The 13,185-nt window shown below is 44.7% G+C and overlaps 1 protein-coding gene across 1 annotated transcript in view; it reads right to left on the bottom strand.

Moving 5' to 3' along the window:
* Nucleotides 1-13,185, bottom strand: part of CFAP46 (cilia and flagella associated protein 46) — a 1,558,477-nt gene that overhangs the window by 1,197,235 nt on the left and 348,057 nt on the right. Inside the window, exon 12 of the mRNA XM_086922533.1 lies at nt 12,580-12,770. Within this exon, the coding sequence (XP_086778659.1) occupies nt 12,580-12,770 (191 nt within the window). The remainder of the gene's footprint in view (nt 1-12,579; nt 12,771-13,185) is intronic.

Genomic DNA, 13,185 nt, shown 5'->3' with positions numbered 1-13,185 from the left:
AGGATGGCCACACCAGTACGGCAATTTGCTGGACACCACCTCGGTGCCATCCGGATCTCGGCGCGTTGTGCTGCCTTCGGCCTATTCGCACATCGGTCCGCTACTGACGCCGCCTCACGTGCCAACGGATTTTCTACGCTTTTTGTAGCCCTATGCCGCATAACAGGTCATGTGACTTCTTTATAAAACTTTTCATTGGTTCATTTTACTTTTGGTTTCCTAAAGATGGAAGGCTTGGTCATATGACCTAAAAATAACACTTTTCATTGGTTTAGAACATTTTTTTTTCCCAAACGATGAAAGCCCCACCTTGTTTCTGGATGATTCAGACTGAAGCTGGCGTCAGCATGAGAGCACCACCGTGGCTCCGTCGTGGTCATTCCGCGAGCAATCATGGCAGCCGCTCCCCACCGGAAGCCTGCAGGAGTCAAGGGCCCCCAAGACTTTTGTAGAATCTTCACGGCTGAGGGGACGCTTTCGAGAATGGAGCCCAAGTCCTAGCAGGCAAGCGTCCGAGTTCCAAGGTGTCCCAGGGCCATTTTAGTGGACCAGGCCCAAAACCGAAGAGCCGGCCGCCATTTTAAGAGTCCTGTGGCAGCCGCCTACCGCTGCACTGCAAGAGTGGGAGCAACTCAACTACATGGTGAGCGAGACGCTGTAGCCGCAAGAGCGGGCGCAACTCAGCTGGATGGCCGCCACCTGGGGAGGCCCGTTCACGCCGCCTCCCCCACGCCCCCCCCGGGCCGCCCCACGCCAATTTTCGGAGCAGCATTGTAGGATACCAAAACCAGTGCGGCAGTTTACTGGACATCACCTGGGTGCCATCCACATCTCAGCGCGTTCTGCTGCCTTGGGACTATTCGCACAACAGACCGCTACTGACGAGGCCTCCCCCCGCACCACCCGGGACGCCCCACGCTGTTTTTCTGAGCTGCATTGTAGGATCCCAAAAACCAGTGCGGCACCCAGGTGACATCACCTGGGTGCCGTCCAGAACTCAGCACGTTGTGCTGCCTTGGGACTATTCGCACAAAAGACAGCTTCTGACCATTGTTGCTTTTTTTTGTCAAAAATGTTTAAATGTTTGTTACAGTTTTTGTTCCGTTCGTTATATTTAAAAGTTAATAAAGTTTTATAATCCTACTTTGTTGGAGTGCTATATATTTTTAAAAAATCGGGTGAATGGGGCCTTGAATCGGGTTATTGTCATGTGTGGGCTTTGCAAGTGTACTGCTACAGGATCGGACATTTCAAACTCAAATGCACGTTCTTTTTCTTACCTTTCCGAAGCATGGAGCGCAATAGCAGGCAGAGAAAGGGTGATGCAAGTGTTGGAACACTGCCTGGCCTGGCAAGTTGCTGGCAGTGCCCCCCCCCCCCCGCCCGCTCCTGAAAGAGGACACACACACACCGCCGCCCCGAGTACTTCACAGATCTTTAAAAGACCATGCGCTTGTTCATGAGGCTTAAATGGTTTATCACCCCTTCTAGAACCCCTGCATCGACCCTCTGACGTTTCCTGGAAGAATTACCACGTAACACAATACCAAGCCTTGTCAGCTGAAACCCCCGAGGAATCGTGGGGCATATTATCAAGGGGGTTTATCTCCGCTTTTTTGGCTTTAAAAGCCAAGAAAGCGGAGATAAAATTATCTCCCTATTACCAAGCTGTCGCTAACACCAGTTAGTGACAGCTAAAAGGAGATAGCGACCATCTTGGGCCCCGCTTTGCATGTCAGTGATATTTATCACTAATGACATGCAAAGTGGGCGTGCCAAGATGTTAGCGACTGGAAACAGTCCCTAACATCGCTATCTCCTATTACCAACTTTTGGAGATATTCGCGCTAAGCGCGAATATCTCAAAAAGCTAACACCTGCCCTGAGCAGTTCTTAGCCATGTTATCCAATGGGAGGTGGATAACATGGCTAAGAGCATTTGCTCGATAATGCATGAATATCGCTGACTTTTCAGCGATATTCATGCATTGCGGCCGTTTTTTATCGCATTTGCGATAAACCTTGCTAATAGCAAGGTTTATCTGCGATAAAAATCGCCGATGTGCGGCGATAATTTTTGTCTCTAAACAAGTTAGAGACAAAAATTATCGCTAGTTGTTGGTAATATGCCCCCGGGTTTTTGCTTGCAGAAATCGGGAGGCGGGAGACTAGCACTGAAATCAGTAGTCTCACGCCTGAATCGGGAGGGTTGGCATGTCTGGATTCTCTACAGCTGGGGCCATAAACTACATCCGCAGGGCTAGGTGATAGCCTGGGACCGGCCTGGCATCTAAAATGGCTGCCGTGCACGACAAAATTGTGGCATTGGAAAAAAGGCAAGATGGCGCAGACAATGTTTATCAATAAGGATTCATTTATAACAAAATATTTTATCGCACTGACAAATTGGCGGTCAACACTTCCTGATTTCCATCGAATCGAACGTTAACAGACGTCACGCAGCAAAAAAAAAAAAAAGCTCACGCACAGCCGCTGGAAGACATGTATCAACATATATGAGCCTCCTCAGCCACCCTCAGAAAACATAAGGGATTAGGATACGTCTCCCGCACCCCCTTATACCTAGTAATTTAATTAAAACGAAGCACAAAATGGCGAATTCCCGTTTCGCTACCAGTTTGCGGCCCAGTTCGCGGCCCGTGAAGCGCTTCTACCGTGAAAATTTTTTTTTTTTTTATTTTCCCCACTGGACCCTTTAATAACCCCAACAACATTCCTAGGGGGTCAAGAGGGGTATACCTTGCCCCCTTTCATTAAATTCCCCCTTCGTTTTTCACCTCTTCTTCTCTCTCGATCCTACCGAGAGATAAGATGGCGGCCGCTCAGGACTGTTTAGAATGTTGACAGACACCGGGGAGCCAATCAGCTTCGCATCGCAAAGTTCCGTTTCACGAAAAGTAAGCGGACCGGAGCGCAGCCCGGAGCGCTGTTACAGATATATATCTTGTTTTGAACGTTAATTTCTCAAAATCCACTGGAGCACATATATTGAGACCTAGCAAAGGCACATCGGGCTAACAGTCCCTACAATTTTGCCAAGTTTCGTGCAAATCCATTCAGCCGTTCGAGCTAAAAGTGAGGCCAAAGGCCCTATGGAAATTAACATGGGAAAAACGCGTTTTGGGACCCCCCTTTTTTCTCGGCCCCCCCTTGACGAAACCCCCCCAAATTTTCAGGGGCTGCTCAGAAACAAAATGTGCCATTTTCCTGAAAATTTCAGCCGATTCCGTCCACAAACGCCAAAGTTATTAGACATAGAATTTTCAAAAATCCCATAGAGAAAAAATCCTAACTATATATACCTACTGGCGACCGCCAGTAGGTAATATATATATATATATATATATATATATATATATATATATATATATATATATATATATATATATATATATATATATATATAGAGAGAGAGAGAGAGAGAGAGAGATCCTTGTGCACCATCCCTTCGGCTTCTCCAGTAGTGGGACTGAATAACTCTCACCTGATTTGGTATTCCCACAAAACATCCACATTTTCATAAATATATACCACAATGAGAGAGTCTGAAACTTGAATCCTTATCTTTACAGAACAGCTTCACAGTGAAGGGTGAGGTGCACCTTTCTGTAAGTGTAGCACATGGCAGCTCTTAAGTGCCTGCAGCACCATCAACAGCAATGAACCTACTTAATTTCGAAACTAAAAATGTTCCCTCTACCAGGTTACGTTCAAGGATTGTTCTACTGGTCGATTGGTATCTTTTTAAAACATGTTGCTTTTCGAAGAGATTAACAACTGAATGACTCCAACACCGAGTTGAACATTGAAAAATTCGGGTATCTGTCAGACACATTTAATAAATTGTGTTCGCTTTTCCGAAGAGTTATGAGGGATAGCTATGAACTCATACCTTTTTTTCCAAAATCAGAAATGTCCATCAGTTTTATCTGGCTAGAGCAGTTTTACTCCTCTCTCCTTCACATCGTTTCCCTTTTTCGTTTTACAAGTTACACTGCTGAGTTAAAAAGTGAATATTAAAATACACTTAAAATGATGTATTCTATAGATAGTCTATATCTTACATCGAAAGTATTTCGCTATTGGGTCACGAAAACGTAATTTTTCTCCAGAGGCTGGTTTGTGTAGTTTATCTGGCTGAACAGGAGCCTTAAAGTTGCATGCAGCGCACATAGCATGCTTCAAATGTGCAATTAAAACCAAGTTCAGACGATCAAAAAAGAATGTGTTGCTAGACACTGTTATTGGCAAAATGAAACTAAATATCCCACGTGGTTTCAAAAGTACAAAGATTGTCAAACAGAACGTAAAACAAAGAGAATTTGAGCCTTAGAATAGACAGTATTTTAGACAGTTACTGAAGTCAATGGAGGGCAGAAAGTGTCTTGAAAATGGCGCGGAGTTTCTAAGCTCAGTATTATGCCGGATCGTAAGAAAAAGAAAACCCTTGTAGACCTTCAATTTGAGACATTCACCAAGAATTATGAACAATGTTCTTAGCTATACATGCTCACTTCTGCCTCGTGGTGTTATGCACATTCCTTACAGAAGAGTAAGTGCAGAGAAATGTAGACTTTTTAAAAGTAGCATTTCTAAAAAAGTTATGTTAAATCCAACTCCACCAGTAAGGAGGATTCATCATTACTATTGCAGAGATGTAAAACATGAAGTAGGTACTCATTTCTGTTCAGTAAATACTACTTAAAAATGCATAAGGGAATTCCCAGTGCTAACCAAAGAGAGGAGTAGGCCTCACAGTAGTGAAATGAGAATTTAGCAGTTTGCCATTACCAGGACATGCAAAACATAAAAATACATGTCCTGCCATTTACTTTCAAAGCACCCTCCTCTTTGTGCTGTCGAGGGCCTACCTTAGGTGTGACATATGTAGTAAAAGAAGAGATTAAAATTTGGCACGGCTACTTCTGTGGGTGTCATAATTAGTACTGCAGGCCCACTAGTAACATTTAGCTTACAGGCCCTGGGTATATGGTAAAATTTACAAAAGATTTATAGGTAAATTAAATATGCTAATCATGTATACACCGATGACACACATATTCAGGGAAGAAGCACATGCACTTTAGCACTAGTCAGCAGTGATAACGTGCTCATAGTCCTAAGGCAACCAAAAACATTCAGCAACATGTGGGGATCAAAATGCAAAATGTTTGAGGGAAGACCTCCCTAAAGATGACAGGTCTAACAATGGTCCTCCACTTTTCACTGTAAACATAACTAGACTTATAGAATGGGGATGAGAGAATGTTGAAGCTAACATGCAGACTTTATCCTGGCCTTATAAGAATGAAAATAAATACAGGCAAGCTTTCCTTTCCTCAGGGAATAGGCTTTTCAGTATGCCATGCTAATGATTTTGCAGTATATAACAAGCAATCTCTGGAGCGCCTTCTGAAGCTACTACTGTCTTTATGGCAGCATTAACACTTGACAAAGTTGATGTTATCCTGGCAGTTTTTACTCAGCTTCAGCCAGCCAGACCATTAAAGGGCATTTCTTTAGAACAGGGTTTTTTAGGCCCAAGGAAACGATCTGCATGTACCAGACGTCCATGAACTTGCTGTTCCTGATGTCTGCAATGGAGCCAGTGACTTCCGCCTGGCGTCAGAAACCTCTCCCTTAAGACTCCTTTGACTGAGTTTATTTTGAAATCGGAAAGTAACAAAAAAACTGTCTACTAATTTGAAAATGAAATGTCATAAACATAGACGATTACCAAACAAGAAGCCTTCACAAGACCCCATGGTCCTCTGCGTCAGATTTTGATACCCTTGGTTGTCTGACCCAGGTCGGGACACAAATGAGGATGACAGTGAGGAAGGCAATTTAGTTCTGTAGTTCTGATTGAACATTTTTGAAGCAGGGTTAATCCTTGACCTTAGAATGGCATGGTGCTGGGTATCTGTTTAGATAAAGGATTGCTGTACTGTAGTAGGCAGAATATGCCAGGATTCCTAAAGTAGTACTGAGGGAACTCTTTGTAGCGATTAGCCCAACTCAAACTTTTTACAGAGATCATTGCATCCAAGGTTATTCTAGTGATACAAGCTTTTACAGCCAGACTTGAGTGTAACTTTACCACAGTATGGCCTGAAAGGGTTTTTTAAAATGTAGACACTCTAGGACACAAGTTTTTCCTTGGAGTGTAGTTCCTGGGACATGCAGTACACATTGACTGTTGATAAAATGCACACTATGCGTTATTAGCATACTGAAGCAAACTAGAAACTTTTCTAATGGTTTTCTGAAAGATAGAATGTACACAGACTGTCAACAATCTATTATCGGGTTTGACAAAGTTAATATTTCAGCCCCCTTTTTGACTTTGGAAGAAACCTTTGTCACCATCTCTGGAAGAGATCCACGTTTTTAGGGCAATATCAACGTCCAATTGGTGAATATATCACTGGATGGTGAAAATAATAAGCAAAAAGAAGGATATTGTCTTGAAAGATTCCAACAATGTAAAATCACGACAGCTGAGCCTACCAATAAAAAAGGTCATCAGAGTTCCATCTATCTCAAGAAATACCACTGCAAGCATTTTCTTCCTCCTCACTATTCAAGAAGAGAAGAACTTCCAGTGGCAAGCTCTCAGTCATATTATAGATCACAGAATCAAGAGTAGAAGGCTACAAAGGGTCTAAACTATGGAAAGTTTAGATACTCTCAGAATCTAGGTGGCCATTTCTACGGATCAATATTGTTCTGGGTTAAAGTAGGCGTATCTCTGGAAAGATCCCAAACCAATGCAACGGGAGGCAAGGCAACAGCTTCAAGACTTCTAGGAAGGGTTGGAATTAGGACTACACTTCAGGTGCCTATATCAAGGTCTCTGCATTCCTCTTCTAAATACTACTGAAAAAAAATCAGAATCCCAGATTTGTTTCTGTAAGACTGCTTGGGCACCACTTTGTCTCCATCCAGGGACTGCTTTGGGATTGGGTCACAAAAGTAATGTAATGGAGACTGTTCCTATAAGGTTTGCCTTTGATAATGTTCTTCCTCATGGGTAAGGCAGGAGTGCAAGCAAATTCTGGGGCCGTTACTTTTTTTTCTTTTGAGATCAGCTACTGCTTACCATGCAATAAAAAAAGAATGTACCCAGCAGGCGAAAGCTTCAACTGCTTTAAGATTCTTGGCTCATACATTAGTGGCAGAATTCATGTCACAGCTCCAGGTCGCCAGAATAAATACGCTGGCTTTGTGTTCATACCCAAAACTGGTCTTTTCTCTGGATCACCCACAGAGCAAACATGTGTTTTTTCAACCAAAATTAAACTGGAATGATGCACAAAAACATAGTATATGGAATTCACCTTTGCTGAAGTTTTTTGTTTCCCAACATAACAAATCTGATGGTCCTGAACCCAGGACGAGAGGTGCAGAGTCTCTCTGCAGAGACGCTGCGACCCCACTCCTCCCTGCTTGTTGACATATCACATCGCGGTCGTATTGTCCGTCAGGACTTGAACTGACCGACCGCGAAGGGAAAGGAGGAAGGACTTGAGCGCCAAACGAATCGCCCGTAACTCTAGAAGGTTGATGTGAAGCAACCTTTCCTCTGGAGACCAAAGACCTTTGACCTCCAGATCCACCAGATGAGCACCCCACCCTAGAGTGGATGCATCCATAATCACTGTGGCCACCGGGGAAGGCAGATGAAAGGGCTTTCCCTGAGACAGATTGCCTTCCACGCCCCACCAAGATAGATCCGCCGCAGTTTCTCTGGAGATCCTCACAGACTCCCTGAGATCTCTGTTGTGTTAATACCACTGCCTGCGGAGGCACCACTGGAGCGCCCTCATGTGCCAGCGTGCATGGTTGACCAACAGAATGCAAGAAGCCATCAGACCGAGCAGGCAAAGGACCTTCAGGACTGGAACGACCGCTCCATTATGTAATAAAGGAATCATTTCCTGTATGGCGCAAATCCTTTGAGGAGGAGGGAATGCACGAGATACAGTTGTGTCCAGTACAGCACCTATGAACAGGTTGCGCTGGGAGGGCACCAGGTGAGACTTGGGTACATTTATTGAAAAACCCAACCGGTAAAACAACTGAGTTGTCTCCTGCAGATGCTGAAGAACTCTCTCTGCCGACTCTGCTTTGATCAGCCAGTCGGCCAAATATGGGAATACTGGAATCCCCGACCTTCTGAGATGTGCAGCCACCACCGCCATCACCTTGGTGAAGACTCGAGGCGCAGTAGTAATTCCAAAAGGAAGGACCACAAACTGATAATGTTGCGATCCCACCGTAAAATGGAGATACTTACTGTGCGACTTCAGGATTGGGATGTGAAAATACGCAAGTCGAGCAACACCATCCAGTCTTCCAGCAGCGCCTGAAAAACTAGCGCAAGGGTGAGCATCTTGAACTTCCCTTGTTTCAGATAAAGATTCAAGAACCTGAGATCCAGGATTGGACGAAATCTGCCATCCTTCTTGGGAATCAGGAAATACCGGGAGTAGCATCCCTGACCCCTTTCCTGCTCTGGCACCACCTCTATCGCATCCTTTCTTAATAGAGTCTGCACTTCCTCCTGCAGAAGTAAGAGGTTTTCCTCCGTGCAAAAACCTTGGCAAGGAGGGTAATTGGGAGGACATTCCCGAAAGGGAAGAGCATACCCATTTTCTACGAGATTGAGAACCCAAAGATCTGACGTAACCGATTCCCAATCCCGTAGAAAGTGGGTAAGCCGACCCCCCACCGGACGCGCATGATCCTGAATGGCGGATCTAGGGCTGCTTTTCTGAGGCTGGGGGGTTGGAAGGAGTGGAGGAGGAGGAGGCCTGGCGACCTCTAGGACGAGCTCTTTGTTTTCCCCTCTACGACTTGTACAAGGGTTTCTGCTGCTGCTGCTGCTGCTGTTGACCTTGCCGATAGTTGCGAAAGGAAGAGCGACCAAATCCTCTGAATCTTCTGGTGGAAGAACCCCTGGTCTAAAGCCCTAAAGATTTGGCAGTAGCCCTACTGTCCTTAAATCTTTCTAAGGCCGTATCAGCTTTCTTACCAAAGAGTCCAGCACCATCAAATGGCAGATCTAACAAAGCAGCCTGAACATCTGCTGAAAAGTCCGAAGATTTCAGCCAAGCTGATCTTCTTGTGGCAACTGCAGTACCCATGATGCGTGCCACAGAATCCACAGTGTCCAGTCCACTTTGTATCACCTGAAGAGCAGCTGCCTGCGCATCCGTTAGTACTTCTTCAAAATCTTTCCTGCTGTCATCAGGGATCTTAGGTGCCAGCAGAAGCAATGTATCCATGAGAGCATGTACATATCTCCCCATAAGGCAAGTGGCATTGGTTGAATTTAATGCTATACTCGCAGAAGAAAAGGTCTTTTTAGCAACCTGATCTTGCTTCTTTGCATCCTTATCTCCAGGCACTTGAGGAAATGCACTCACAGTCTTTGTGGAACAGGCTTGCTGGATTACTAAACTTTCAGGTGAAGGATGAGAAGTCAGAAAAGCAGGGTCTTCTGGTGCGACCCTGTATCTTCTTGCCACACTCCTGGAAACTGCTGGTGCTGTAAGTGGCTTTTTCCAAACTTCCATAATAGGCTCCGTTAAAGCCTCATTAAAGGGGAGTAACGGTTCCACCACAGAACTGGGTGAATGCAGAACCTCAGTTAGTAGATTAGATTTAAATTCTACTGTAGGAAGAGTCAAATTCAAAAGTTCTGCTGCCTTCCTCATAACCATGTGATAAGGCTGAACGTCTTTTGAAGGGGCATCAGATACAGAAGGTAGCTCCCACTCGGGAGAAAACTCCAGGCCACTAGCCTCGCCAGTTTATCAAAACTGTCATCCTCAAGCTCACCTTCTTCCATTTCAGCTTGAGCTTCTGTATATTTCTGCTCTTCTATGAGGCGCTGAGCCTCCCTCCTGGACCTTTCCTTCACACGCCACGCCGTGGGATCCACCAACAACTCCAACGGAGCCAGAACCGACGTCGGTATCGAATCCGATGGCAAAGTGGCTTGGCCTCGAGGTCGACTCGGAGCAGACGACGTCGGTTTCGGCGTCGACCACCTCGTCGGAGCCGGGTATTGCCACAGCGGTGTCTGAGCCGGCATGAATGGCAAAAATGGAGCCAGAGCATAGGAGTGTGGAACTCCTAAATTGAAGGCTAGTGGACCCATGGGACCCGAAGGCGCACCAGAGGGGTACCATGCCCTTGAAAATACACCATACATAGCGTTCAAAAACGCTGATGGATCCTGGCCCGTGGCCGGAAATGGTGGCTGAAGACCCTCGGGCTGGCTTCGAGGTGGTTCCGAATTCGGCTCTTCTACAGGCGCAGAATTCTCACCAACCAGAACTTCCTCCTCATCCTCACGGGCCGGGGATGACGCCGGAGATTGAACCGGAGACGGAGCCGGAACCTGCGACTCCAAAGGCGAAGCCTCACCTTCGGGATCCAAGTCCTCCTCTGGAGGAACCACCTTCGAACGTACCTTCTTAGGTGACTTCGACCTCGAGTCTGAATCCCTACCGGAGTGACGTCGGGACTCATGTCATCTTTTCTTATGCTTCTTCCTTAACTTCGAAGCATGGTCTGATGGTGACTTCGAAGACGGCTCTTCTCGACGCCTTGATCTCGACGCCGATCTCGACCTCGACCTTCTCGAACGAGACCTCGAAGACTTTTTTCCTTTGTCACCTCTCAACTTCGCCACCAGAAGTTTGGTCTCTCTCTCTCTTTCGCAGAGCCTTTGGGTTCATCTTCAGACATGAAGAACATTCTTCAACATCATGATCTGAACTCAGACACCAGATGCAATCTTCGTGTGGGTCCGTGATTGACATCATTTTCCCACGCTCTCTGCAAGGCTTGAAGCCGGTCTTCTTTGTCAACATCGTGAAGGAATGAATGTGTGCGGGTACTGCACTCTATTAACCTTCTTTGTACGTTTGTGCGATATGTGTGCTGTGTTAGATTAGTGCCTGCTCACTTACGTAACTGGTTGTATGTGGCCTGGCTCCAAAAAGGCCGCCAGGACTCTAACACGCACTACTACAAATTGAGTACTCCTTTTATACGTTTCAATTCAGTTTTATCATGTTATCAAATCAAATCATCACATTTCTCTCATTGTTAGTACATGCGTTGAAGTTACTTACAATATAGTCAATTACATTTGCGTTACATAAATGTACATTCAAACAATAGTTTCAAAATACAATAAAACCCAATGCATTTCAGGGCATCAGCCCCTTCGTCAGGGGTCTTTTTAAAAAGAAAAAGGAAACATAGTTACTTTTGGTGCTTTAAGGATTCAGTGTTGCAATAGCCTTTACAGCTTGTGGTATTTACTGATTTCGTGCATTTCTTACCTCGTGTGCGAGGTAGCTCAACAGGTGTTGTGCTATGCTGTTTGTAGCGTAGCTAAAGTGATTCTAAAAGGAGGAGATTATGTAGGTCACTTGCTAATTTATTAAACTGTGTGCAGAGTTATTAGTACTTATTTCACTAGTTAAATTATTTTACCTGAGTCTTGCTTGCTTAATGCATATCTGTAAGAAAAAATATATTTTGTCTTGCGGTCACTTCAAAAGGGGTACCCAAAATAATCAGGGTCATAAGAAAAAGCATATCTTGGTGATATATAGTGCTCACCTGTGGGTCTTCTATTTCCACGTCAAATAGTTACCCTGCAGAATTAAAACAAGGGAAGTTCCATTGAACGTTATTGCGTACGTTAGGGGATTTTGTAGCTAGAGTCCTGGCGGCTTTTTTGGAGCCAGGTCACATACAACCGACATCGTGAAGGAAACAAAGAAATAGAAAAGTAAAGAAAATAGCAACAAAGTTACTAAGAGGCTACAGAGATTCCCCAAAACCGTTAGCGTCGACAACGTGGAAAAAAGGGAACTGACGTCATCACGCCGGCGTGGGCCTATTGTAGTGTCGGTGACGTTAGCGGAGTCGCGTGCGATGCCGTGCCTCTATGACGTCGTCCACGTCCACGTCGGCGCGAAGCTACAAAAAGAATTTCCGAATGTTGCTGACGCAAGGGGATATTCACAAGGTGAGGAATCCACTGGCAGATGTATCTATCAGAAGGTACTTTATATATGATGGGCTGAGTCATTATTATTGCCTTGTTGCCTGCACTAGCTACTAGGGTAAGAAGCAACCAGCTATTCGTCACTAAAATCTGATAGTGGAGTGACCGCTGCTGCTGTGTGCCTCAAGTAAGTTAAGGAAGCCATCAAGCAGAAACAGAATTAACAAATATCTCTCCGCATTTGTTCTTTTCATCACCCGCAGCAACTAAAAACATTCAAATTATGCTAGAGTCATTACTGCTAACCCTAAATTAGGAACCATTAATTTAGATATTAGCTACACCTGTAATTTACAGCTCTACACAAAAGCAAACATGGGTCAGGCGCACATGTACGGGTAATAGTTAGAATGTCTATACTGCTTAATAACAAAACACTTCAATTGCTTACATTTTTGACAGTTTATTTGTTATAATACTTATCACCTTTGATAGTTCCGATTGCAACTCGTCTTGCTTACCTGTCAATTTGTTCTAGAATTTCAGCAACAGAGAGCAGGGGCTTGCGTAGCTGTTTGCGTAAGTTATGTTGAAGTAAAGGCAGGCACAGGTTCCACAGGGACGCACATACCACTTCAATGATGCTGGGCTCTGACAACCGAACAGCATTCTCCAAAGCAAATTCAAGTCTTCTCACTTGTTTAAGTTGACTCTGTAAAAAAACATGGGTTTAACATAAGGTACAGGCGAACAACTGACTGCGAACATCAACTCTAAATCACAAAATCAAACCAGACAGGGTGTCCAGTGCATTCTAGTATGCACAGCCATAAACTGTGAAACTGAACAGGACCTACGGTAGTAGATCGGTATCTAATGAACACAACCTTTTCATCCCAGCTTTATGCAAGATGTTAAATACTGGCCCACCCTTTTGGGGAGCATTATATTTCTGCAACTCTTCTTTAATGCCTACGTAAAGACCAGCCCTAATAATGAGAACTATTAATCTTGGGATATTTGCTTCCCCCACACTTCCCACTATCTCTTTCAAATAACTGGCTGTTTGCAACGGTGCAATGCAGCTCTCTAATGTTCAGTGTTTCTTACTGTACTAAAATGTTATG

Source organism: Lissotriton vulgaris, chromosome 5, assembly GCF_964263255.1.
Source record: "Lissotriton vulgaris chromosome 5, aLisVul1.2, whole genome shotgun sequence".
Taxonomy (NCBI): domain Eukaryota; kingdom Metazoa; phylum Chordata; class Amphibia; order Caudata; family Salamandridae; genus Lissotriton; species Lissotriton vulgaris.
This window is presented reverse-complemented; position numbering and strand designations above follow the sequence as displayed.